The 27,557-nt window shown below is 38.4% G+C and overlaps 1 protein-coding gene across 1 annotated transcript in view; it reads left to right on the top strand.

The window, feature by feature from the left end:
- Window positions 1–27,557, top strand: part of USH2A (usherin) — a 743,449-nt gene that overhangs the window by 348,520 nt on the left and 367,372 nt on the right. The window contains exons 31-32 of the mRNA XM_070501449.1: window positions 3,042–3,155; window positions 5,137–5,298. Coding sequence (XP_070357550.1) covers window positions 3,042–3,155; window positions 5,137–5,298 — 276 coding nt within the window. The remainder of the gene's footprint in view (window positions 1–3,041; window positions 3,156–5,136; window positions 5,299–27,557) is intronic.

Raw genomic sequence — 27,557 nt, 5'->3', positions numbered from 1 at the left:
TAAATAAAACACTGAAGGCCATTTAGTGAGTGTGAACTCAGCATCTGGTTTGACATGATCCTTCTTCAAGTTACATTAATGCCTTTCTTGCTAAGTGGATGTAACAGTCACGATTCCAACATTGTACTTCAGCTATGATTTGGAAAGAAATAATGTCTCAGGATAAGGTATTTTGTAAGGCCAGTCTTCAAAATTGCAAAATAAAGGAACTGCTTTTATGTTTCTCAATAATAATCTGACCTGGATATATGACACATCTTCATACAAAAGATTTCAGAGCACCAACCTGTATACAACCACTGTGTCTTTTTGGACACAATATACCTGTGCCCCAGCTAAGTCATGCCCATCTATGGGAGGCAATGCTTTTCACAAATGCCACATTGGTTAAATGATGACCAAAAGACCCAATCTCATATCCCAACACATTTTTCTTTCTCACTGTAGGATTAAAAGTTTCATTCTCTGAGGACGGATCCATTTCTTGTTAGTATGACATTATGCTAATTCAGACATGCATGTTGTCTTATTCAGACTATTACAGTCGATTCAAACTTGGCAATAGGAAAATTGTGACAAATGCCAAAGACTTTCAAAGGATAAAATGGCTAGAACATGTGTTACAAGGATACCTTAGTTTGAACCTGGACTTTTGGGATCATGATAGTTTCGGTTGGGAACAAAATATTTTAGGCTGTTGGGTCTACATTGGGGCATGTGGAGAGCAAAATGCCAGTGGGACATCCAGGTGGGATAGATGACCAACCTGCAGGTAGAAATGCAGACCCAGAGTGTAGAGGAGAGATATGAAGTCTGTAGATATAAGTAAAAGATGAGGTTTGATGAGCTAACGAAGACAAGTGTTTAGAAGAAGAAAGAAGCCTGAAGACTCAACCTTGTAACACAAAAGCTATTTAAAGGACTATGAAATGAAGATGAGTCAGTCAGGTCAATGAAAGAAAGGAGCTCTCAATAGTTTAGAACAACTCAGGAAAGTTCAACGGTGCAGATGGAAGCTAAGGGAGGCCAAGTTCAGCAAGTAGAGGAGAATAAGGCTTGAGGAAGGATTACTTGATCTGGAATCTAAGAGATCACTAGTGATCTGTAAAAGATAAAAATCAGTATTTAGTAGCATAGCGCAGGCAGAAACTCGGTTGCAATAGTAACATAGCTTGGACTGACATAGCTCTGTGCTGGAATTCTCTACTTATTTAGCTCTGTGTTGAGTACTTTCTATTCCTAAACTCATTTAATCTTGATAGTAACACTTTGAGGTAAATACTGTATTATCCCCATCTCATATCCCCGTGATACTGTATTATCCCTGTGAGGCATCTCCTTCAAGATGAGTACTACTATTACCTGATGACAGATAAGGAAACTAAGGTACAGAGGTCTGAACAATTTGCCCAAGCCCATACAACAAATCAATACCAGATTGGCCTTTGGACCCAGGCAATGTGGCCTGAGCATCTGTGCTCTCGACCACTACACCACCACATGATGAGGGTGCATATGGGATGATATAAGCTTTCTTTTAAGATGCTTAGTAGAAGGAAAAATAACTCCTTAAAAGAAAATGAGCTCAGAATGTGGGCCATGGTCTGGGAGATTCAAGAGAAATGACAATTCCAGTGGCAGGAATGAGGCAAAGCAGGAGGTTATGACATGAGGGGTTTTGAAATTAGAGAGAGCTGCATTTGGCATGAGATGGTCACACATGTATGCAGATTAGTTCGTTGGCTTGCTGTCTTCTTTGGCCGTGAGCTAAGACGATGGTGCCAAGTGCAGCAGAGAGAGTTGGGTAGCCCAGAGGGATGCTTGGGGAGCTGCTAGAATGAAGACTTGCAGGCAGCGCTAGGGACCAAGGGCAAATAGAAGGTGCCAGTGCAAACAATGGCTCTGGTCTCTGCTTTATCCTCACTCTTTGCTCTTTTAATTTATTAAAATTTTCTTTTGGGGAGGGGAAATAGGGAAACACGCGTGTTAAAATTTGCGTTTGAATGATGCAAGCTGTCACCAATATTGGCACATTAAAACAATAACGCATTCTCTAGGCTATTGAAGATTTACTCAATAAAGAGATACCATGAGTGGGACCATCTTTTTATAAGAATGATGCTGGTCTATGTAGTTAGGATTAAAGAGAACTCTAAAAAACCCACAAATAAAAAAAAATGATGAGCAAATACACAAATTATATTTTCAATACTTCTTTAATTCACAGGATTAACTAAATAATGAGCTTTTGCTTTGATTATGAACACCAGTAAACAAATGTTTTCATTTCTACAGGTACTTTTAATTGCTGAACAAATCTCATAGATCCACCACCAAGTCAGGTTAATTCAACACTTCCATGTGCAACACTTCTGTTTAAGACAGGTGTCTTAATTAAATAAACTAATAATTTTGCAAGGAGAAGTACAAAAGCATAATTATCTAATTTTCTAATTGTTCAACTATGTTTATTTGCATATTTTTTAGCTGCAACGTGAACAAATAGTTTGTATGTGTGTATCCTACCATTAAAATAATGAAACCACTCTTGAGAGTTGCATTTCCCAAAGTGTGTTAATCGATGTCCCATAAAAAGGACTCTCTAGTTAAGTAAGGTTGAAGAATGAGAAGTTAAAGAAAATTAAATAGTTTTGTTTCTGCAGGAGGTCCAGGATCCTGCAATGGGACAATATGCATCTCTACTATCAGGTAGACTGTGCTCTGCTTTATGAACTATATGTGGAAATCCCCATTTGTACGGGGAAACATTGCAAGGCACTAGCATTCTGAGGAACGCATTTGGGAAAATGCTGCTTAGAAGCCTCTTAACAATAAGTTGGTCTCACAATTTTTTCTCACTGGTCACTTCATTCTGTAATCAGCACACAAGGAAATGAATTAAAGAGGCAGATGTCTTCGTTTTCTCTCTCTCTGTCTGTGTCCCTCTCTCTCTCTCATACACACACACACACGCACACCCAATACCTTTTGTAGCTGCTTACGGTAAACATGCAAACCTCTCCTTTTCCCTTTTGTTATAGGCATATTGACAGGCTTACTACCCTTCAAAAACTATGCAGTAACCCTGACTGCGTGCACTTTGGCTGGCTGTACTGAGAGCTCCCAGGCATTGAACATTTCTACTCCACAAGAAGGTAAAGTAATTTCAAAGGTCTTGACTTCCACATTTCAGTCATGAATAATAAAATAGGAGAAGAGCTAAATGCTGCAAGGCCATTTGCTGGCAAACCCCAACCTAATTTGATGACAAAGTGCATTGCCAGGCCATAATTGCTCCATTTTTGGGGGGGTGCGAAAATGAATCAAACCCCATACCCTTTAATGACATGCATCTTTAATAGCTGTAATGCAGATTAATGGGCTTTTTAATTGCTGTTACATTGTTCATGCAAGAGCCTTGTCATTAATATGAAGCATCTGAAAGATTAATGAAAGCTTCCTCATTTTACTATGGCTCAGAAGTAAATCTAGAGACAGTCTGACTAAAAAGAATTGATTGTATGGCACAGTATGAAATTGAGAATCAAACGGTTGATTTCCATGGTCTCTTTTAACTGCTAAACACCAGCACAGGCAACAATTATTTCAGTACGATGGAACCTCCAAATGCCAATCAAGGCATTATTAATCATTGCTCGGTTCCTTCCGACTTAAGTCGCACTTTTGTCGTACTTGAAACTTACAAACTGTTGGCATAAATTAATGTTTCAGAAAGCCTACATTAAGGAGGCAGTGAGAAAGAGAAAATATTTTAACACTCCGAGTGTAATCTTTGCTCAAGCATCAGAATGCATCACTTCCAGAAATAACAGCTCTCGAAACATTTGAAGCATTGTTACTTCATATTTCTCTCTCCCAGAATAGGGGAATTACACATTTCTTTTACTATCTACTTGTCAAGTTATTTAGGAGATTTGAGAGCTTGATCTTTAGGGAAAAAGAGTCAGCTAGTCTCTCCTCTTCTCCAGACCCATCCATCCCCCTTTCTCACTCCCTCTACTTTCCCCCTCTCCCTCTTTGAAATCCTCCAGCAAGTACCACTTGTACAGAAGATGCGTTAGAGAAAGACAATGGCCCGTATGCTGAAACCGTGACAGGATAAAGGAGTTTGTGAAATCCTTCTTGTGACCCTTTATTCTCTATGCTTTGCCCTTGACCTAACCAACCCCCTCACCTGGACTGCACCGTCAGTGACCCATGTCCGGCATTTTCTCAATGTTCTCTCCATCTAGTCTACCTAGAATAGCACTCTTTCTTAATGTGTCGTTGCTTCTGCTGGGGCACATGATCATCATGCCCGTGTACAAATACAATACTTCCACCAACTTCCATATGGGACAGATGGTCCTATACCTCTCATTATTTTCTCTACGTTCACTGCATCCCCTGTCCAAGTTTTTACTGGTGACCTTCAAATCTACTTCACAGTTATACCCCAGAGGCATTCCTACTTGTCCAATTCACCATTTCCTTTCCATTAATTATGGAATTCCCAGTTTCTAGTTTTTCCTTAAATTTATTGCCAATATACTGAACGATAGGTATGTTTAGGGTCAATTGTTAAGAGCTTTCAGTTCCTATGACTCCAATTCATTGACCATGACAGCAAAGGAACAGAACTCCTTTTTAAAAAAATCTTACACACGGTGTAGTTTTCATATATAATTAATTACATTGATTCTGTACTTTCTGGCTATTTCTACGGTATGGAGAGGTTTTTTTCTAGCTATTATGAACCACTTTCACCAGCGTTGTCTGTCTTAGATCAAAAGCTCATCGAGGGTAGGGATGTTATCTGTTTAATTTGTTTTAACAGGCACCAAGTAGAGACTATGGGTTAATAATACTTTTGATGAAGTAACACAAGCATCAGTCAAGTGAACTGGTGTAAGAACTCCCCATCCATCACTGATGCAAATTCTCATAAATTCAGGACAGTTATTTAGTACTGTTCCTAAAGCAATTACTGACAAGCTGCCCACGAATCAGGAACATTTCCATGCTTGGGATTTCAGGTTTATTCCACGATTTATTGGTTTGGGCTTGAAAAGTTTAAATTAGAAAAGTAAACTAAAATTAGACTCTATAAATCTTCCCCCCCCCCCCCCCCCCCAGCTCCACAAGACGTTCAGCCACCAGGAGCCAAATCTCTTCCCAATTCTTTGTTACTCTCCTGGAATCCACCCAAAAAAGCCAATGGGATTATAACTCAGTACTCTTTATACATGGATGGGATGCTAATCTATTCAGGCAAGGAAGAGAACTACACAGTCACAGGTAAGACTTGCATAGGCATCAGTAAGTAGTTATAATATTTCTGATATAATATCTATAATAGTTACAAATATATATATATATAATATGTAAATAATGAGATAGATAATTGCAAATCGAAAATATATATATATATATATTTCAGATAATTATATTCTATAGTTATCTGAGAATTTGGTTTTAAAAATCATGGTACTGGGGGCCGGCCTGGTGGTGCAGCAGTTATGTTCGCGTGTTCCGCTTCAGTGGTCTGGGTTCTCCGGTTCATCCCACATATAAAGCAGAGGAAGATGGGCATGGATGTTAGCTCAGGGCCAGTCTTCCTCAGCAAAAAAAAGAGGAGGATTGGCACCGGATGTTAGCTCAGGGCTAATCTTCCTCAAAAAAGTAGATAAATAAATAAATAAAAATAAAGGTACTTATTTTTGTCTCTTGTTAAATTGCTAAAATACCATGACCTGTAGGGTTACATTACACTTATGGTGAAACCAAACTGAAAAACTGGAAAAGGCCTCCTGTTGCCTCCCCTGCCCCTCCCCCAAGGCTTTCTTACTGTGTCTTCTCTCCTGTAGACCCCCCCACTCCTTACCCAAGTCCTTTACTAACATACCTTTGCTCAGGTGCAGGGGGCCTTGGAAATGGACCAACACAAAAAGCCCAGCATATGACTCCTCCGCCTCTACCTCATCACAGGATTGAAGCTGGGACCCAGTGTGGTCCCCGGTCACTCACAGTGCCCGGTTGAGTTAATGATGTCATTTCAAACAAATTCTGCCGTCACATGAGCTAACTACTTTAAAACCCTCATGAATGTGGAATATCTAAAGACTCAGAAGTGGGATTCAGTGAGCTCTGAATTTTAGATTATTTGAGAAGAAACATAGTATATATGCCTGGGTCATATTATAAAGTGTGATGACATTTAAGTAAAAAGAATTGTTGAAAACCTTGTGAAACACAAGAGGCTGCCATTACATATGTTGTCTGGCATCTGAATCATGTTTATATTTGTACAGTAATTATAGTGGTTGTTTATTTTATTTTATATACTATATGTGACTATCAGATGAAACATCATTAGTCAAATATTGATTGTTGAAAAAACTTAGGCCTAGAGATATTAAATTCTTCAAGAAAGTTCACAAGTTAGAATCAGAGGCAGGATTAATTATATGTCTTCGCCCCTTCACAACAATGCCAGTTACTAAGGTTATAACAAGGAACCAGCCAGACATTGTCCCTCCTCTCTTGGCATTCGTGACTTCATGGGGACACAAACAGATGCAAGTATGAGGCATTTTTGGACAGGGCCATGGCATTCATCCAATTGCATTCTCAGGGTTTCCATATTTTGCGTCCTCTCTAGTCTGAGAACCTTCAGAGGACAAGCACTATTGCTTTCATGTTTTACTCATCATGGTTGGATAGAATCCTGGAATTTGTATTCTATGAGGTACATATTATCATTTTCCCCATTTTGCAAATGAGGAAATTGAGGCATAGAAAGGGTAAGTAACTTCCTCAAGGTCACACAGCCTGTGAGTGTTAGACATCGATACCCCCGCCAGTATTCGGCTATGATGAAGAGGATGTGGTCTTAAAACAAGTTACTTAACTTCTGAGACTTAGTTTCTGAATCTGTAAAGTGGGAATGACTACAATTTTCAAGATTTTGAAGAGAAATAGAGCTGTATATAAAACACCTAGCATCTTCTTAGCACTTGGTAAAGAGAATAATAATAATTGTCTCCTGTAGAATGCAGAGTTCATGTTATAAACCAAAAAAATAGATTAACCTCACCCTAACAACATCTGAAGGCATTATTTAAAAATTATAAGCCACAGAAATTATTTCAGAAGAAATGAAAATACATCATGGAATGAACTTTACACGTGTTAATAATTGATATACAAAGCACTTCTGTAGGACCAAAATGTCTCATCATGCATAACGGGAAAGCACACCATGCAGGCCCAGGGTAGACATTTCTCCTGAGAACCCTTCTCTGACTCCCCAAGTATGAGTTAGGTATGCCCCCTGTATGCTCATTGAACACCTTTATCCCCTCCACTTTTTTGTTCATGTTGTCTTGAATAAGGCTGCCTTTTCACTTGTCAGTTTGCCTAGTAAACCATAAGTGTCCTAAGGACCATATCTGTCCTGTTCATTACGGCATCTCCAGGACCTATAGCAGAGCAGGTGGCGAATAAACAGTGTTGAGTAAATTAATGGATAAAATCAGAACACTGCTGGGAACAAAGAAAGAAGACAGCGAAGGAGAACTGGTGGAGGGTAAGAGAAGGGTGAGAAAAAAAGAACAACAGAGAAAAGAGAAAAAGAAACAAAGATCTCTTCCATGGTGTGGGAGCAAATACTGACCCGGTCCACAGGGAAGTAGTGTGGCCTATGGCAGATCTCAAACTGTGGGCCTTGAATATTTACACTGAGCAAAGCCAGAAGAAGAGCAGTGTGAGGAAAGGAAGATATAATTCACACTGGCTTCTCATACCGCCTACAAAATGATACTAATTCTGGATTTTGTTTGATTGACATTAACAGACCCATGTGACTATATCTGCAATGAAAGATCGCGGCAAATGTTACTATAGTGGATGAGTACAATAGATGCCCAAAATATAACATAAAGTAAAGGAAGTGGAATATTTTTATCACGCCCATAACTATTTTCTCTAGCTACAGTGGTAGGTTCTTCAATGGTTTTTGTTCCTTATGTAGATTTTTAAAGATTCTATCTCCGATATCACTCATAGCATCTTATTTCTATAGACTTCTTGGCTTCTCACAAGCGACTATATTTCTTGTTGCTCTCACCCGCAAAGGCTGAAGACATGAAGGACGCTGGGACTGCGATATTGGTCACTAAGGAGAGGAACTGAGCCAAGAACGTTATGGTGGGGTTCAAAGTTGTACATGATAGTTTTAGTTAGTAAAACTGAGGCCTAGAAGGGTCAGGAAATTTTAGTCAGGAATTGGAGGAACTGATCCAAATCTGGGTCTGTCTGGCCTCAAAGTCCACACTTTTAATCTCTACACTTTCTACTTATTGAACATGTATTATTTTATTTTTCCTCACAACAACTCTGAAAGGGAGACAGGAGCTTGAATACAAACCCCAGAGCATCTGTATTAATCTTCTAGGGCTGCCATAAAAAAATACCACAGACTGAGTGATTTAAACAACAGAAATTTATTTCTCACAGTTCTGGGGCTAGGAGTCCAAGATCAAGGTGTTGGCAGGTTTGGTTTCTCTGGAGGCCTCTCTCCTTGGCTTGCCGACAGTTGCCTTCTTGCTATGTCCTCACCTGGCCTCTCTTCTGTGTATGCACCCCTGCCGTCTCTTCCTCTCAGAAGGACACCAGTCCTACCAAATTAGGGCTCTACCCTTATGACCTCATTTAACCTTAATCACCTCTTTAACAACCCTATCTCCAAATATAGTCATATTGGGGGTTAAAGCTTCAACATGTAAATTTTGGGGAGCACAATTCAGTCCATGACAGAGCCCCTAAAGTGAGTGCTTTTTAGAGACCCCAAATTTCATGAGACTTGAATAAAATGGCCTCTAAGATCCCTTTGAACTCTAGGATTTTATACTTGTGATATGCACTAAATTCAGGTCATTTATGTCTTCAAAGTTGACCTGTCCACTCCGAATCACAGAGAAGGCACAATGGCAAAGGGAGTCTGTCTGTCTGAAGTCAGCAGGAAGAAACTGATGGGGGAAATAGCTCTCGCCATCGAGGAAGGCCCTTGTCTCTATAGACGCATTAAATCCATGCCATGTTTCATCGTCACCTCTATCTAGGATGCTGAGGTGATCATTGCTTGTCTTCATGTCAGGATATTTGTGACCTAATATCCTTTGCATGCTGAATGGTTTGTAGGTGGAACTTATATTCATGAGGGCCAGTGCCGTCAGTAATAGTGGAAGTTTAGGCCACTAACATGGCTCTCTACAGGGCTGAAGCGTCAATTCTTAGGAAGACTAAGAAATGGAGGATGCAGTCTGCTAGGTTAGAGAAATAGTTGATAATATTTTTTAACAATAAAAGTAACATATTGCTTATTGATGATAATTTAAAACAAATACATACCTAGTACCTGGATAATCCCACCATACAGATAGAAACCCAATATTTGATATAATTCCTTCTAGTACTTTACTGACTTTTACAGAATTGAGCTATAATGTACAGTTTTAGTTTTTTATAATGTATACTTTTGAATCCTTGCATATTCCCTTATTATGACTATATCTCACATCATTAAGCACTTTTCTAAAAATGTTTTTAATAACCTTATATTCCGTCTTACGAATGTACATTAATTCATTTAGCCACTTGAACAATTCAAAAGTTTCTGATTTGTCTCTATTTTAAATATGTTGTGATAAATATTGTGTACGTAAATCTTTGTTTGCTAGATTCCTAAAAGGGGAACAGCTAAGTCAAAGGTAGTGAACTTTTGCAGAATATTTGTCATACATTTTTGCGTTGTTTCCCAGAAAAGTTCATTAGCAGTGAATGTTATATTCTTAAATCTTTGATAATTTTACAAGTAAAAAATATTACCTTATTTTTATTTGCATGTTTACTAATTATGCTGACTACTTTTCTGTATGATTATTAGCCATTTATATTTTACTTTGATCACGGTCTTGATGAGCAAAAATTTAATAGGAGTGAGGGATAATTTTAAAACTTCTTCAAGAACTACGTTTTATGCCCTGTTTTTCCTGGTTAGAATCATCTGCACTATTTAAGATTCTTTGCCTTCTGCACTATCAAAAACTTCCTTAGTAACTTGGCTTACTATCCCCTCGTAAATATTCAAAATGTCGACTTTTTTTTCTCACTCCTACTCCAATTATTTGGAGCTCCCTTTTAAGTTTCCGAATAGAACCAACATTCTTCCATTTATGCGTAGCGAATGGATCTTGCTGCCGTGGTGGATAGAGGAAAAGGTAAATGCATTTCAATTCAGAAGCCACTTTAGCATCTAGGTGGTTCATATTTTTTTTCCTCTTTCTCTTAAATATGAAGTATTAAAAATCAAAGGCATTGGTGCACCTTGAGTTAGTACAAAATATATTTAAAAATGCATACAGTTCAAATTTTTTGCCTTGCATAGGCCATAAGCTAGTAGTATGGTGGGTCAGTGGTGACACTGAAAAATGAATCCAGTTAGAGTACCTCCCGAAGGCTGTTGATGTGTGCTATAATAAATAGCACACACTTTAAGTCAAACTTTTTCATTCTGTATTCAAAGGTAATGGATTTTTCGTAACCATAGTAACCTTGGTGTATTTCTGGATAAATACGTGGGGTATATACATTCTAGTTTTATTTTTGAATATAAACTACCACATTATGTATTACTAATAATATGAAAAATAGGATGTAGGTTAGTATAATGACAGCTTAAACTAGTATGCATTTTTCTTCTGCAAAAAATAAATATTTATCAAAAGTATAGGTTCAATTAATTTTCCCCCCAGTTTCGTGGTATTCTGGTGGTGCCATTTATCTTTTTTTGCGAGATCTCCATTAATCTCTTATTTCTGTCCCATAGCAGATTTTTAGGAATTTCGAGATAAAAACAATTGTACTTTAAAGCTGATGATTAAAAACATTATCGAAAGATTGAAGGACCTGTATTGATATCACCAGAGCTATTGGGGGCCACTTAAGGTGTGTGTGTACGGTCTGTTCACAAAGAGGTAGAAAAATGGAACCTTTTGTGAGACTGTTCAACGTAACTTGTTTCAAAGTTCAGACTAGATAGCATCATGATTGATGATGCCTATCACACTCTAACCAACCAGATCATTCTCATTTTAAATAAGCACCCTACCAGAAACCAGCAATCTTTAAGAAGTTTGTGAGATGTTTCAGAGAAGCGTACAAAGTTTTTAGAAACAAGGATAGCAAGATGGCGGTAATCGAGAAAAGTATTCTACAAGCATGATAAGGAAGTTTATGTGAGTTGTGCCACCCTTAAGGAAAGAATAGTGATCTTTCAGGACAGTTCTTTTTTTACTACATAAATTGTTATTGGTTTGCCCAACCTAAGTCATTGCTGCTTATAACTACTAGAACTCCAAAGGGGGAAAGGTCAGTAGGGACCCTGTAAATATGGATGTGACACCAGACCATAAAACATGGATATTTTCAAGTGTATCATCTAATGAATCTATAACAGTCTTATGATTGAGTCAGAGTGACTGCTTTCCGGTGCCATAGAGAACATCTCTCTGCTGCTCCTTTAGGACCCGGGCTTCTGTCACTAAGACTGAGGCCGTAAGACAAAGATAATAGCAATGTAAGATGTGTGTGTGTGTGTGTGTGTGTGTGTGTGTGTCTGACAGAGACAGAGACAGAGAGAAGGGAAGGAGAGAGGAAAAGCAGGTGAATTTCTGGTAAAGTTAGATAAGCAGTAAGTATTTATATCTTCAACCAACTAAAAGTGCTAAAACTTTTTTTTCGGTCTTATTTGCCAAGGTCACAAAGGACCACGTATAAACAGCAAAATAGAAACGTTCATGTTGAACCTTCCAAACACTTAAGTCTTACGATGAGAAATTTATCGTAGGAAAAGCCGTATTGCTTATGGCACAATAAAAAGCATTTAAAGGTTAGGTACTTCTAACCAAGCGTTATAAGGAACCTTATCAACACTCTACAAATTTGAGCTAAATTATATTCATTCACACTGATGGTTTACAATAGGACCTGTCTTGGCAAAATGAAACTTTAACCTTGATATTTTGTTTCATTTTGCGTTTTTTAATACACGATGCAGGGCCTTTAAATGACTCCTCTTACGTAAAGTCATATTACTGAGGGCAATACTGTTAGCGTGCTTGTGTTTTAATCCGGAAGACTGAGTATTAATAAGACAGAGCATGTGAGGGTTTTTAGGTAAGGCAATGATCTCATCTATGAGTCACAGTGTCTCTCTATTACAAACTAAGTCATACTTCGTGCCCTTTTTGTGTCACAGACATATAGCATTGTTATACAAAGTGTATGAAACCTTGAGGATACAAGGAAAAAAACCTAAAGAATCTAGACCTGCAGAGGCCAAGTTACTAAGGTACTAACTCTTCGATCAGAGACTCCAGAAGAGTTGCTCAAGGCTTGGCTACATACCAGACCTCAGGTTAATGAACAATGGGTACTTTAAAGAGCCGTGTCCGCTTAGGAACAAAGGATCTAGTGAAATGAAATAACTTTCACACAGTGTTTAAATATCAGCTTTGGTTCACTGTAAACAACACAACCAAAATGTCATTCTTGTAAGATGCTTCTGCCATGCACCAGTGTGTGAAGAAATTAAATAGGTTTAAATTTATATTTTAAGATCTGTATCCAAATATTACCCCTATCTGTTCACTTAATCGATGAATGTTATGCTATTAAATGGTAGGAAAGGACTCTCTATTTGAAGGTATTTCAGAGGGATAGTGGGAATAATAACAACCAGTTTAAAAAAGTAGTGGAGTTAGGGGCCAGCTGGTGACATAGTGGTTGGGTTCACCAGTTTGGATCCCCAGTGTGGACCTGGCACTGCTAATCAAGCCATGCTTTGGCAGCATCCCACATACAAAGAGAAAGATTGGCACAGATGTTGGCTCAGCAACAGTCTTCCTCAAGCAAAAAAATGAAGATGGGCAATAGATGTTAGCTGGGAGCCAATCTGCCTCACCAAAAAAAAAAAAAAGAAAAAAAAGTGGAGTTAAATTATGGTAAAAGTGTTGGAATGTGTCCTTCCATTGAGAACTTTACAAATAGAGGTGCCTGCTATTTTGGCCATTTTGAGAGCTGCCATTATTTTTTAATTTATTTTTTAAAACTTCTTAATTAAAGTGGAAATTCATACCCCAAAGTAAGCATATCTTGAGTATACATACAATTTGATGAATATTCGCAAACTGAACACATCCATGGAACCACCACCCAAATCAAGAAACAGAGCATTGTCAGCACCCCAGAAGCCCCCCATTTTTGCCCTTAAGTCTTATCTTCTGACTCAGAAGACTGTTTTCCTGCCTGTTAGCATGTATTCATTTTGCTGTTTTTGAACTTAATATGGATGGAATCAAACAGTATGTCTTTTTCTTGTCATTGGCTTCTTTTGGAGAACGTAGGAGGAAGAGTGAATCAGTGGAACAGCCTTTTATATTCCTGTACTGATATCCGGAACCCTTGACCTCCAGGCATTTGCTATGACTGTGTCAGCTGTTATATTCCTACCCTCCAGAAAACCATTGGAATATTTGTAAAACGACATATCTACCTCTTTCTCCAAGTCCAAATCTGGAAAACAAGTGTAGAAAGGCATCATATATGAAATTAGAACTTAGCACATGAAATCACTGGCCTGTGTAGACCAGCAAAGAGCTTCTAAATGTCCAGTAATGGAGTGTGGTGTGACCATATAGCTTACTATGCTGTAGGAGAATATTTAATAATGTGGAAAGATGTTAAAAAACAAACATTTTAACAGACAACATGCAATACATGAGTCTATTTTGGTAAAATATATGCATGTATACGTGTGTACATATACATGGACGTGTATATATATATATACATATATGGATATGTATCTGTAGGATATGCACCAAAGTGTTAACTGTGGTCATCTCCCAGTACTGGGGGAGATCTCCCCCGTCTTCCTTTGATTCATAGGATCCTTCATATCATTTTCCTACAAAGTCATCACTTGAATATGGCCTGTCTTATAATATTAACTTTTTTTAAAGGGGATAAATCTTGATTCAAAGCAAGAATGTAAGTTTATCAAGTACAGTTATCATGTTATTATTTATCTCCAAAATCTCTATAGTATGTACCATAGGAATAAGGACTTTATTGAATCTATTAAAGTCTTATTGACTAGAGTTGAAAGGAATTGAATTAATTTGAAAAACCACTGAGAATCAGTAAATTAATATTTTAAAGTAAATGACAACAAATACCGATGCATAATTCAGAAGTAATTAATATGCTAAACATGATAAACAGTTTTAATGAGGTAGGCTGTTCCTGTAGCTTCTTAGAATTTTTCGTTTAGTTATCTAATACGTAGCAAAATTCTTTTTGGTTAAACTACCAGTGTAAGTTTGCTGGGGCTGCCATACAAATAATCATTGGGTGGATTAAACAACAAAAATTTATTTTCTCACAGTTCTAGAGGCCAGCAGTCCCAGATCCATGTGTGAGCAGGGTCGGTGCCCTGTGAGGGCTGTGAGGAAGACTCTGTTCCATGTGTCTCTCCTAGAGATTCTGGTGGTTTGCTGGCAATCTTTGGCATTCCTTGACTGGTAGACACGTCGTCCCGACCTCTGCCTTCATCTTCACATGGCATTCTCCTTGTGTGCTGCCTGTGTCCACATTTCCCCTTTTTATAAGGACACAAGTCAATATGGGATTAGAGCCACCCTAATGACTTCATCTCAACTAATTACAACTACAACGACCCCTATTTCCAAATAAGGTCACATTCTGAGGTACTGGGGTAGGATTTCAACTTATGAATTTGCGGGGGGGGGTGGGGGGGTGGGGTCACAATTCAGCCTATAGCTCTACTCTATGTATTTGATGCTGTGATTAATAACATTCCAAGACTTCCTTCAAATACCTAAAAAATACTAGAGAAGAGAAGGTGTGTATTCAAAATAAATTTAAAAATTGATACGTCCCGTAACAATAATAACAATTATTTAGTACAGAAATAATCACTTCTGTCAGGAATGGTTCATTCATTCAGTGAATATTATTGGGTGTCTGCTGTATAGACACTCAGAACTTTTCTAAGCATTGACAATTCAATGGAAAATAAAAGATGAAAAGATCTTGCCCGTATGAAGCTTATATTTCAGCAGGAGATGCTTAGAGAAGGCCTCATACTCTTCATGTTCTATTTCTTATATTTTCCTGAAATTAAAGAAAACTGACTCTCCCCTGAAGATAGCGATCTCTTCTTCAGTCTTTTTAAGTGGATGTGAATCACTCTTTGATGTCCCATGTAATTCAGAAATCAAGGGGAAAGGGTCAGCATCCTCTGCTTCTCTCCCACCATAGATCATTCCAGATTATTACTTTTCTACCTTTCTTTAGTACTCGCTGATCCTGTGACACCCATGCTCTTTGGCTGTAGGAAGTTATTTTCTCATCTTCACTAATATCTTACCTCTGTTCCCTAATTCAGTAAAGGCTTGAGCACCTAGATTTTCACCCTTCGTCTTTCTCTGCCCGAGGTCTGGCACATCCTGTGTTGTTTTGATTGTCATGTGAACAACCCATTAGACAGCTCAGCCTCTAAGATCCTTTACCTTCTCATCTATCAGAAACTTGACTAGACCCTTAAGTTCCTCGCTTTCATTTCAGTACCCTGGATGTTGCCATCACTTAGAAATGTTCGATGTCTAGCACATTAAGTTCAAGTATCCCACTATCCAACAACAAACACCCATTTTTCCAGCCCTTTCACTCATTGACTCCCACTAAAAATATTTGTATTCTTCTTGAAACTCTTAGTTTCTTAACCCTTCTCACTCTCTCCTTGACTTTCCTTCCCTTCTGAAGTAGTTTCATACTGTAGAACTTGAAATGCTTTCTTTTTAATTTTCTCAACTTCCTTGCCCCATTTTTGTTCCAATATATTCAAGTGGAAACCCACCAAACCTAGATCAATCTAATTGTCTGTGTTTTACACACCTAAATCTGGGGGTCCTGAGCTCTGCTGAAGAAAATTTGATAGGCATACAGATTGGTGCCATTCTGATATCCATGTTCTCCAGTCTTCAATAGGCTAAATACTTGCTCTCAAACTTTCTTTATTTCCCAAGTGTTTTGTCTCACATTTGCCATTGCCGGTTCTTCAGTCATTGTCCACAGTTCTTCAAACTTTTACCTCCATGAATCTTAGTAGATGACTGCTTTTGTCTCAAATTGATGCTCTTGGACGGGATTCCTCAGCTTGCTGTCACGGAACCCAATACCTTTCCTGCATCAGCACCAATGTTTCCTCGTTCTCTTAAGAAACAAAGAAGAAGTGTTCATTGCCCTGCAGAGGGCTAATACCATCTGGATCACCTTCTACTTTGGTGAGGACTTCTCTACCTCTCCTCCTGTGCTAGCTCCTTTCTCGGCATTTGTATAGGCTCAAGTCTCTTACACATGAAGGGAACTACAGCAGCAAAAGACTAACACAGGAAAATCATGTCTTTTCTGAGTTCCATCTCCCACTCATGCTCCCAGCCTTGCCCTTCTCCCCTTTGCAGGCACATTCCTTACCGCCACAGTTTGCTTTCTCTGCCTGTTTACCTCTTGTATGTTTCCTAGAGCTACTGTAACCAAATACCACAAATTAGATGCCTTAAAACACAGAAATTTATTCTTTCATGGTCTGGAGGCTGGAAGTCCTAAATCAAGGTTTGGTAGGGCTGTTCTCCCTCTGGAAACTATAAGGGAGAATTCTTCCTTCCTATTCTGGCTTTTGGTGGTTCCTGGCAATCTGGGACATTCCTTGGCTTGCAGCTGCCTCACTCCAGTCTCTGCCTCCGTCATTACACGGTGTTCTCCATGTGTCCAGATTTCTCTCATCCCATAAGGCCGTCAGTCATATTGGATTTACAGCCCACTCTAATCTAGTATGACCTCGTCTTACCTTGATCACATCTACAAGACTCTATTTCCAAATAAAGTCACATTTACAGACACAGGGGTTAGGACTTGAACATATCTTTTAGGGGGACAAAATTTAAGCCACTACCCCTCCATTGCCTCCATAAGTACTTCACCACTCTATTAAAACCATCTTACCAAGGTTGACAAAGTTCATGTGGTCCCCAATTCGGGGACAATGTGAAGGCTTTATAATTCGTGACACTTTAACAGATTGTTGATCATTTCTTCTTCTAAGAAGATTCTTCTCTTTGTATCTGTGACACTCACCCTATCAATTTCCCTGTTATTGCTCAAACTCTGGTGTGTCTCCTTTCCTTCTTCTCCTTCCACCCATAAATGTAGGTTTATCTCAGGTTCTTCTCGGAACACTCCACACAATTACCCTGTGATGTCTCAACCCTTAACTCCAGGTCAGACTTTTTTCCTTAGCCATGAACATTTTTCTAACTGCATATTGGCCACCTCTGCTTCAGGCATTTTATTCCAGCTCTCTAAAATTGAAGTCATGATATCTGCCACTTCCCATAAAATGTGTTCTTTTCCCTGAGTTTCTTATCTCAGTAACACTACTGAAAACACTGACACTATTCACCCTTTGCCAGAAATAAAAACTTTGATTTAATCTTAAACTACTTCTCCTTCATCCTTTACATCCAGTCTTAAAATAAAATCCAAATTCCTTATGTTGGCCTTCAACACTTACCTGGCTCATATCTACTTTCTTAGCTTATCTCCTGTCATTCTTTCACTCCCATTTATTTCTACAATGCTACCCTGGTTTTCTTCATGTTTGTTTGTTTAAATACAGCAAGTCCTGAGCGAGCCCTAGTGGTCTGGTGGTTAAAGTTCAGTGCTCTCACCTTCACAGCCCAGGTTCGTTTCCCAGTCACAGAACCACACCAGTCATCTATCAGTAGCCATGCTGTGGTGGCAGCTCACATAGAGAACTAGAAGGAATTACAACTAGAATATACAACCAGGTTCTGGGGCTTTAGGGAGAAGGAAAAAAATAGAGGAAGATTGGCAACAGATGTTAGCTCAGGGTGAATCCTTCCCTGCAAAAAAGTAAATAAATAAGAATAGGAATAAAAATAAACACAAGTCTTTTCCTATCTCCAGACTTTTGAACTTGCTGTTTCCTCTGACTGGATTTCTCTTTCCCCAGGTCTTTACGCGTCTGGATCATTCTCCTCCTTGAGTTCTTGGATCTTATAAAACTATCTCTATATGAGTTAGGATAACCCAAGATGATGTAAACACACACACAACTCGCATGCACGCACATTGATGTACACACTAGCTTCTAATAGCAGAAACACAGTAGAAATTTTTTTGTTGTTCACTTAACCCCAGGCAGGTGAAGAGTTTGGTCAGCAGAGCTTCCTTCCTCTACACAGTCATTCAGGGACACAGGTAGATGCAGGTTCTGCCATCACTAACACGTGACTCCCAACGTTGCTCTGGAGATATCTCCATTGCTGTAGCAAGTGAGGAAAGAGAGTGAAGGAGGAAAGGTTGGAGATTTTTATGGGCCAAGCCTGGGAGTGACATATTTCACTCCTGCCCACATTCTGATGGCCAGAACGGAGTCTTACAGCAGCACCTAACTGTCAGGGACATTCAGTAGGCAACCTAAAACAACACCCATTTGCTAGCTCACAGCTCTGCAAGTTTGGGTGGCCTTGACTGGAATCCTAAATAGAGTCTTACAAGGCCAAGATCAAACAGTTGGGCGGTTTGGGCCCTCCGTTGGAGGCTTTGGGAAAGAACTCGCTTCCAGGTTCCTTCAGGTTGTTGGCAGAATTCAGTTCCTTACAGTGGTAGAGCTGGTGTCCCAGTTTCCTTGGTGGCTGTCAGCCTGGGGTTGCTTTCAACCTCTAGGGGCCACTCTCAGTCTCACGTGGCTTCCTCCATCTCAGTAAGGCAGAACCTCTCTCACATCACATTCCCTTCATGCTTTAAATCTCTCTGACTTCTACAATCAGCTGGAGAAATCGCTGCTTTTAAGGGCTCATAATTCGATTGGGCACACCAGGATCATCTCTTTTTTTCATATCGTGTAAGATAATCATGGGAGTAATATCTCATCATATTCATAGCTTCCACCCACACCCAAAGGGGAGGAGTTTGTAGAAGGGTGACAGTTACTGGGAGTCATTCCCAGTACACTTCCTACCACAGGGTTCAGAGGCAGAATCACTCACGGGTGACTTTGCCATGCCTCGGTTTACTGGAAAAATGGAAATCACAGTACCTACTTCAGTGACTTCGTGTGAGAATTAAATGTGATAGTGCATGTAAAAGTCGTTACCTTAGTGCTCACAACCCTTTTGTGAAAATACTAAATGATCAACAAACACATGCTATTAGTTGTAGAAATAATAAAATTATTGTTGCACCATAATAAAGATTTTGTGTGTGTGTGAGGAAGATTGGCCCTGAGCTAACATCTGTTGCCAATCTTCCTCTTCTTGCTTGAGGAAGACTGCCACTGAGCTAACCTCTGTGCCAATCTTCCTCTATTCTGTGTGGAAGGCCACCACAGGGTGGCTTCATGAGCAGCACTAGGTCCATGCCCAGGATCCAAACCTGTGAACTCCAGGCCATTGAAGCGGAGCACATGAACTTAACCACTATGCCACTGGACCAGCCCCACATCATAATAAAGATTCTTAATGCAAAAGATTCTCTTCAGGCATGTCTCTAAACTACATATTCAGTTTAATTCAGGAAATATTTGTAGAGCATCTGCTATGTACAAGTCAATATGTCAGAGATTGGAATTAACATACAGTATATGATTAAGATATTTTCACTTTCCCTCAAAGCATTCCCAGTTCAAATGCTTGGGCAGAAATATAGACAACTAAAGAGAATGCTGTCCAGTCTATGGTAAGTTCTGTGACAGATGTGAGAACAAAGAAAGAGGTAATTAATCAGGAAGATGAAATATCACAAAGGAAGTAAATTTTTATGGGCTTTAGAGTAGAGTTTTTCAAAACAGGAGAACAGGCAAACCTAAGGACCACGTTGGCATTGTCAACAGCACAGAGCTGTGAAGGTGCGTTTCATGAAAATTAAATAGCCCACAGTTTAATATGACCAAGCACCCTGGGTAAGTTTCGAGAGTATCGAGAAGCAAGACAGGAGTCAGATTGTCAAAGATGCTACAGATACGTTGAGATGTTTGAACTTTGTTCTGAGGCAATGGCGAACCACTGAAATAATGATACAGCATGAGCTAATCAGTGTTGGAGAAAATAAATAACTGAAATATGACATTACCCTTTAATAGTCACGGCTGAACCTATGCAGCTGTGGTCTCCGTTCAGTAGATGAAAGGACAAGGTTAGAACTTCAGATGCAAGAAGCTAATTGGACTTAACAATGCAGATGGCATGAGGATGAGAAGAGGAGAGAAAAGCATTATGTTTATTTGTTAGCATCTCTATTGTATTATATTTCTGTGCATTAGTCAGTGTAAAATAAAATCTACTTATTTTAAATCCTTTTAAATGGTGTTTAAATATTTCCTGATGACACAATCTGCTGAAGTATTTACCCTTGGTGCAGATTTCCATTAACCTTGTTGCAGACACTAAGCCTAGAACTGTGTATTTTTAGGGACCTCGATTATGGAGTAAAGCCTGGTGACATTATTATAAAACCACATCTGGGTAAGCTTTAGAGTCTTTGTTTTCTATCCGATTTAGGAAATTCAGCAAACTGTAGGAGAAAACCACTATTAACAGATCCTACATTCTCAGAGTATTAGGATGCCCTTTCTCTAAAGGCACACAGGGATTAAAACCTCTGAAGCTGTAAATGATATAAAGAAGTACCCAGGACACAGACATCAGGGATATTTGGGGAATTTAGTTGTGTTGGATATACAAGAAGAAGAAAAGAGGCAGAGATTAAATTCAAAGTACTCTTTCCTCATATCTTACTTTTGTCAATATTTTTCATTGTTTTTAGAAAGTCGACATCAATTCTTCAGTTCCCTAAAGGATAAAATTCCCTTGATATTTTTATAGACTATTTTCAAACTGTTACCTCCATATCATAGATACAAAAAAATTAAAGACCAGGAAAGGGTAGGTTTCTTCTTTTAGTAAAGGAATGACTCAATGATGAAAAGGTTTTCCTCAATGATGGAAGTGATTTTTTTTTTCATTCACTGAAGTATTTGATAGCTATTTTAAATTGAGAAGGCTATTTACAATGTATTTGATTTTATCCATGGCAAAAGTTTGAATGCTTCAAAAGGAGTGATTATTTTTCATTCTTGGTTTAAAAAGTAAATATATTCATTAGCCCTAAGTCCTGAGTCTTTCAGTTGCGAGGGACAGGCATCCAATTATTTCATCTTTCTTTGTTTCTGGAATGAAATCCATTCTCTATTGTAGCAAGTGGACTTTCTACATGGACTGGAGAACATAGTCAGCAGCCACAATTCATACCCTATTGGCTGGGAAACTTCCCCAACTTCGGATTAAAAATATTGAGAAGGATGCTGACTGGTCCATCTTGGATCATATGCCCAACTTTGGGGTCAAAGAAGGAGGGTCTTGTCACCAGAAGAAGAGAAGATAGAAACATATAGCCCCTGAAACATATAGAAAGAAACATGTAGCTCAAATCATTATGAGCTACAGCACCATCCCAAATGTTGACACTTACAATTCCAAAGTTGGGCTCATTTGTTAAATTCATAAATATTAGTATCTTACTGGCAGTAAGGCCTCAACCTTACTTTATCTTTTTCTTTTTTTTGGTGAGGAAGATTCTCCCTGAGCTAACATCCATTGCCAATCCTCCTCTTTTTTTGCTTGACGAAGATTAGCCCTGAGCTAACATCTGTGCCCATCTTTCTCTACTTTGTATGTAGTATGCCTACATAGCATGGCTGATGAGTGGAGTAGGGTCCGCACCAGGGATCTGAACCTGGGAACCCAGGCTGCTGAAGTGGAATGCGTGGAACTTTAACCACTTGACCATGGGGCCAGCCCCACTCAACCTTACTTTTACATATGTATTTTTGTGTGAATGCAGTTTATAAATTTGTATCCTTGGAAATCATCCAACTCTGCTGTCTGCCTATGTTTTTTTCTTTTGAGAATTTCCCTGAAATTTTATCCATTTTCTTAAAATTGCATCTCTATTTTGTTGATTTATTTTCTCCCATTTCTGAAACCCTCAAATCTGTCAGCACATGACTTCTTTTCCAAAATAAGAAATGAATTTTTAGAATATTCCTCTACCTTTCTTTTTTTTGTATTGAGGGAAGGCCATTCATTCCTTGATGTTTATCGTTTGCGTTGAAAATTATCCCACAGCCTTCCTGATACTATGAGCAATGCTTCACACCCATGCTATCAGTTTTGTAGCTAAAGTGTAAATAGCTTAAATGCCCCATCTCCATTCATTTGTGTTGATTCAACATATATATTTGTAAATATCACCAACTATTTTCTGGGCACTAAAAGAATTGCTGAAGATAAAGTGGTAAACTTCATGAAACCTATAAGTCCTTAGCTATAAATTGTCTTATCTTTGGTTTCAGTCAGCTAGTTTAAATCTAGTGGCTGTATAATAGTAATAAAAGTAACTAAAAATTAGTAATAAATAGTATTCCAAACATCTTTTACATTTTATTGTGCTTGAGATAGTTCCACAGTTACAGATTTCTCAGGTCATACACACTCATGCATACTAATATAATATAATATTTTGTCATTATTGCTATTGAGTGGATTCTGACTCCTAGCGACCCTGTCGACAGCAGAGCAGAACCCTGCCCAGTCTTTTGCGCCATCCTCTCCCCTTCTGATGCTCTATCAGACAATGCTCCAGTGCTATTCATGAGGTTTCAATGGCCAATTTTTTCGGAAGTGGGTGGCCATGTTCTTCTCCCTAGTCTGTCTTAGTCTGGAAGCTCCGCTGAAACCTGTCCACCATAGGTGACCTTGCGGGTATGTGAAATCCCAGTAGCATAGCTTTCAGCATCACAGCCACATGCAGCCACCACAGGGTGACAACCACAGATGGATGGTGTGGTTCCCTGAATAGGCAATGAACCCAGGCTATGGTGGTGAGAGTGCTGAATCTTAACCACTAGACCACCAGATTATAATATAATATAATATAAAATAATATAAATGAAAAAGCTGAATGAACATCAATAGAACACTAGTTAAACAAGTTATGCCTAATAACTAATATGCACACTGGAATATTATGTGGTCATTTACTAGAACAAGCAGATCTTTATGAATGGGGTAGCACTTTCAAAATGTATTATAAAGTAATGGTGCAGAAAAAGTACATTCTATACTCTAAAACATTTGAATATTTGGTTACATGTTTAGACTACCTCTGAAGATACACACAAATGTGTAATAATTGCTGAGCTCCTGGAAGAGACTGGCTAATTGGGAAACAAAGGTAGAAAGTGACTTAATTTGCATGTAAGCTCTGTTGTATCTTTTAGATTTTGTGCCATGCATATGTATCAATGTATTATCCATTAAAAACTAAGTACAATTTAAAAATAAAATTATTATAAAATGGTAAATTATAAATACTAAGGAAAATTTGGGAAAAATGTAGAGAAACAAAAATTTCCCACAATTTTACCCACCAGAGACAATCAGTAATTACATTTTGACTTATGTATTTACTATCTTCTTTTTTTTTTTTTAAGATTTTTTAATTTTTTTCCTTTTTCTCCCCAAAGCCCCCTGGTACATACTTGTATATTCTTCATTGTGGGTCCTTCTAGTTGTGTCATGTGGGACGCTGCCTCAGCGTGGTTCAATGAGCAGTGCCATGTCCGCGCCCAGGATTCGAACTGATGAAACACTGGGCCGCCTGCAGCAGAGTGAGCGAACTTAACCACTCGGCCACGGGGCCAGCCCCTGTATTTACTATCTTCTGATCTTTTTTTTAATGTGTGAGGAAGATTGGCCCTGACTTAACATCTGTTTCCAGTCTTCCTGTTTTTGCTTGAGGAAGATTGGTCCTGAGCTAACATCTGTGGCAATCTTCCTCTATTTTGTATGTGGGACGCCACCACAGCATGGCTTGATGAGCAGTGTGTAGGTCTGCACCCGGAATACAAACCTGTGAACCCTGGGCCGCCGAAGCTAAGCATGCAAATTTAACCACTACGACACAGGGCTGGCCACTGATCTTTTCTGTTAAACATGTAGAACACAAAGATATACACATATAATTTGGGTCAGACTGTTTTAAATCTTTCACCACTTTATAACACATAGTCATCATATTACCAAATTACTAAATCATGTTCTAAATCATGCTTTAAATGACTGCACAGTATTTTTTAAATATTTCACAACACATTTAAGCAAATCTTTATTATATGTGGATTATTTCTAATTTTTCTCTATTATGAACCACACTGCAATTTCAACATTCTTTTTCTTTTTTTTTTAAGATTTTATTTTTTCCCCTTTTCTCCCCAAAGCCCCCCCATACATAGTTGTATATTCTTCGTTGTGGATCCTTCTAGTTGCGGCATGTGGGATGCTGCCTCAGTGTGGTTTGATGAGCAGTGTCATGTCTGCGCCCAGGATTCGAACCAACGAAACACTGGGCCACCCACAGCAGAGTGCACGAACTTAACTGCTCGGCCACGGGGCCAGCCCCTCAACATTCTTTTATATAACGTTTTGTAAGTATGCATTTCTAATTCCTTAAATTTAATTCCCCAAATGTTTTTATGCATTATTTGAAGTGATATATTCTTCTTCCTATTTTGTAAATATTTTTAACATTCATTAAGAATGCTTACCATTTGCATGGAAGCTATATTATAGTTCTGTTTTCCTATTTTCATCATTTGTATTTTTTTTTACTTCATTTTTTGAGGGTTTTACGCAAAGTCATTTTTGCTTACACTTGTAGTCAAATCTAGAAATTTTTTCCTTCATAGTTTCTTCCTTAGACAGAAAAAATTAAATAGATTTTCCTTGTGCCCAAGAACAGATAAATTTTTTATGATATTTTTCTTGATAATTTCTACTTTCAAAATATTTTCATATGCAGTGGCTCCTGGGAGTCCTCAAAATTCCTCAAGGGTGTGTAAAGGTTAAACAATTTTATTCCCCTCTGGTAAATGAAGAAACAGAGATTCTGAAAACTGGATTCATTTGCCTGGAATCATAAAGCTATTAAATGCAAAACTAGGACTAAAATTTTGGCACTCTGATGATTTTCTGCCTCCCAAATCACAAATCTCAACTGGAAAAGTTTAAAATAAAAGAATGATGGGAAATTCCATTACATTATTAATAATATTCAATGGTGTCAAAATATTAATAGAACATTCATATCTTCATCACATTATCAATGTACTCTTAAAGGCAACATGCCAATTAAAATGTCTCTCATTCAAATGTTAGCTTTGGTTTTGAAAATTTAAAGCAAGCCTACTTATTTTAAATGGGAAGTGTCTAAATTTGTGCGCTCATAAATCGAGGAGATAAATGTGGAAAATATAGGTCTGCAGAGCGTAGTATTGATAGGAGAGGGGCCATTTCTTCAAAGTCAGTAATGAAAAGCTATGCGATATAAACTGGAATTTTTATGCCTGCACTGCGTGACCTTATATCACCCCTGTTTCAGTTAACCAAGGACATGAAAGAATAATACATCCTTTTAATCCACTCACAGAAATGGTGGCTTGCTAGAGCTGCCATGACAAAATATCACACTGGGTGGCCTAAGTAACAGGAATTTATTTTCACAGTCTTGGAGGCTAGACGTCCAAGATCAAGCTGTCAGCAGGTTTGGTTTCTCTTGAGGCCTCTCTCCTTGGCTTGCAGACGGCCACCTGCTGGCTGTGTCCTCACGTCTTTCCTCTTTGCACGCACATCCCTGCTGTCTTTGTGTGTCCAACTTTCCTCTTCTTATAAGGATACCAGTCAAATTAGCTTATGGCCCCCACTAACAGTTTTATTTTAATTTAATCACCCCTTTAAAGACCCTCTCTCCAAATATAGTCACATTCTGAGTACTGGGGGTTAGGGGTTTAATGTATGAATTTTGGAGGGACACAATTCAGCCCATAGCAATGAAGTCTACTATGCAATGATTGTACACAACTGCATACCAAGGTAGTGAAAATTAAACAAACAAATATTTATTCCTTCTTTCTCCCCTTCTTTTTGAAGAGGAAAGCCTAAAGGATATTAGAGCAAAATATTTTCAAGAATGCAGATTTGTGGTTCTTTCACTCATTTGCTTATTCATTTGTTCATCCATTCATGCATCTTTATTGAGTATTGAAAGGCTAAGACAATATAATAGTGTTTCACTAAGGACTGAGCTGGCGTGTGTATGTGGTTGACAATTTTCCTCTCCAAGTTCCCATCCCTCATGTCATTTAGCATGCTCTACCAGAATTATTGGTTGCTTTAGTTGTCTTTCTCACTACATTGTGAGCGCCCTGAGGGAAGGACCTGTATCTTTCATCTTCTTTCCTGAAGACGTGGAAGGGTATACACGTATAGTAGGAGAACAATGAAGATTATTTTCAGAATGAAGGAATCAGTTTTTTCATTTGTGTGAAAACTAGATATTATGATGTGGAGAATTTGCCAGAATGCGAGACTGGTATGCAGAGGGATGTTCAGAGACAGAGTAATATTTCTGAGACTGACAGCCAGACCTGAGTTGTTGGGTTTCAGAGAAGTGACATGTGACTCAAGGCTTGCCATATATTGGATAAGTATTTGATCCTACTTGTATGACACCTAAACAGACTGTAGCAAAACTCCTAAGCCCACAATTCGTGCAAAACCCCTTAAAGATGTCATCCCATGACTACAAATATAACCCATTTGGTTATATTAAAGCATGTGAAAATAAATCATTTTAAACCTTCATAGTAGTTATGTAGTTAAATTCCATGTAATCACAACCAAAAGACTGAAACGTATTTTAAACATAAAAGTTATTTCACTACAAGTGGGAAACTTCAGTGAGTGTTACTGAGTGACTTAAGACTTAGACAAATATCCTGCTTACTCGACTAAAATTCCCACCTTGACGTTCATTATACTTCCCAGTGACATTCAAACCTAGGACAGCATAAAAAGAGTCCGAGTCAAAAAAAAAATTCAATAGTTTAGGAAAGTTTGTCTCCTATATATCCTAACTTTTAAAGGCTATTTTGCAAAGATGATATTCTTGTATTGCCCTCTCTACATTTTTTCCACCCTATTGTGGAAATGTATACAAGTCCAGCGACTCTTAGGGATACACTACCAAATATGCAAATATTTGAATATCTATTTCATGTGGAGAGATTAGAAAGTCACTTTCTGCCACTTGGGTAGCTCTATTATGCAAAAACCAAGAGGATGCGGGTCATAAATTCTATTAGGTTGGAACTCTGGGTGTCGAAAAGACTATATCGATAATTTTAAGAGATTTCCCTCTCAGCTGAATCACTGCTGTAAAGTTAAGCTTGGCTTTTAAAATATAAATCAAATAAATGCTTTTCATCAAGCTAC

The sequence above is a fragment of the Equus asinus genome, chromosome 30 (assembly GCF_041296235.1).
Source record: "Equus asinus isolate D_3611 breed Donkey chromosome 30, EquAss-T2T_v2, whole genome shotgun sequence".
Lineage (NCBI taxonomy): Eukaryota > Metazoa > Chordata > Mammalia > Perissodactyla > Equidae > Equus > Equus asinus.
The sequence above is the reverse complement of the archived record's forward strand: the minus strand, read 5'-3'. Positions and strand labels throughout refer to the sequence as shown.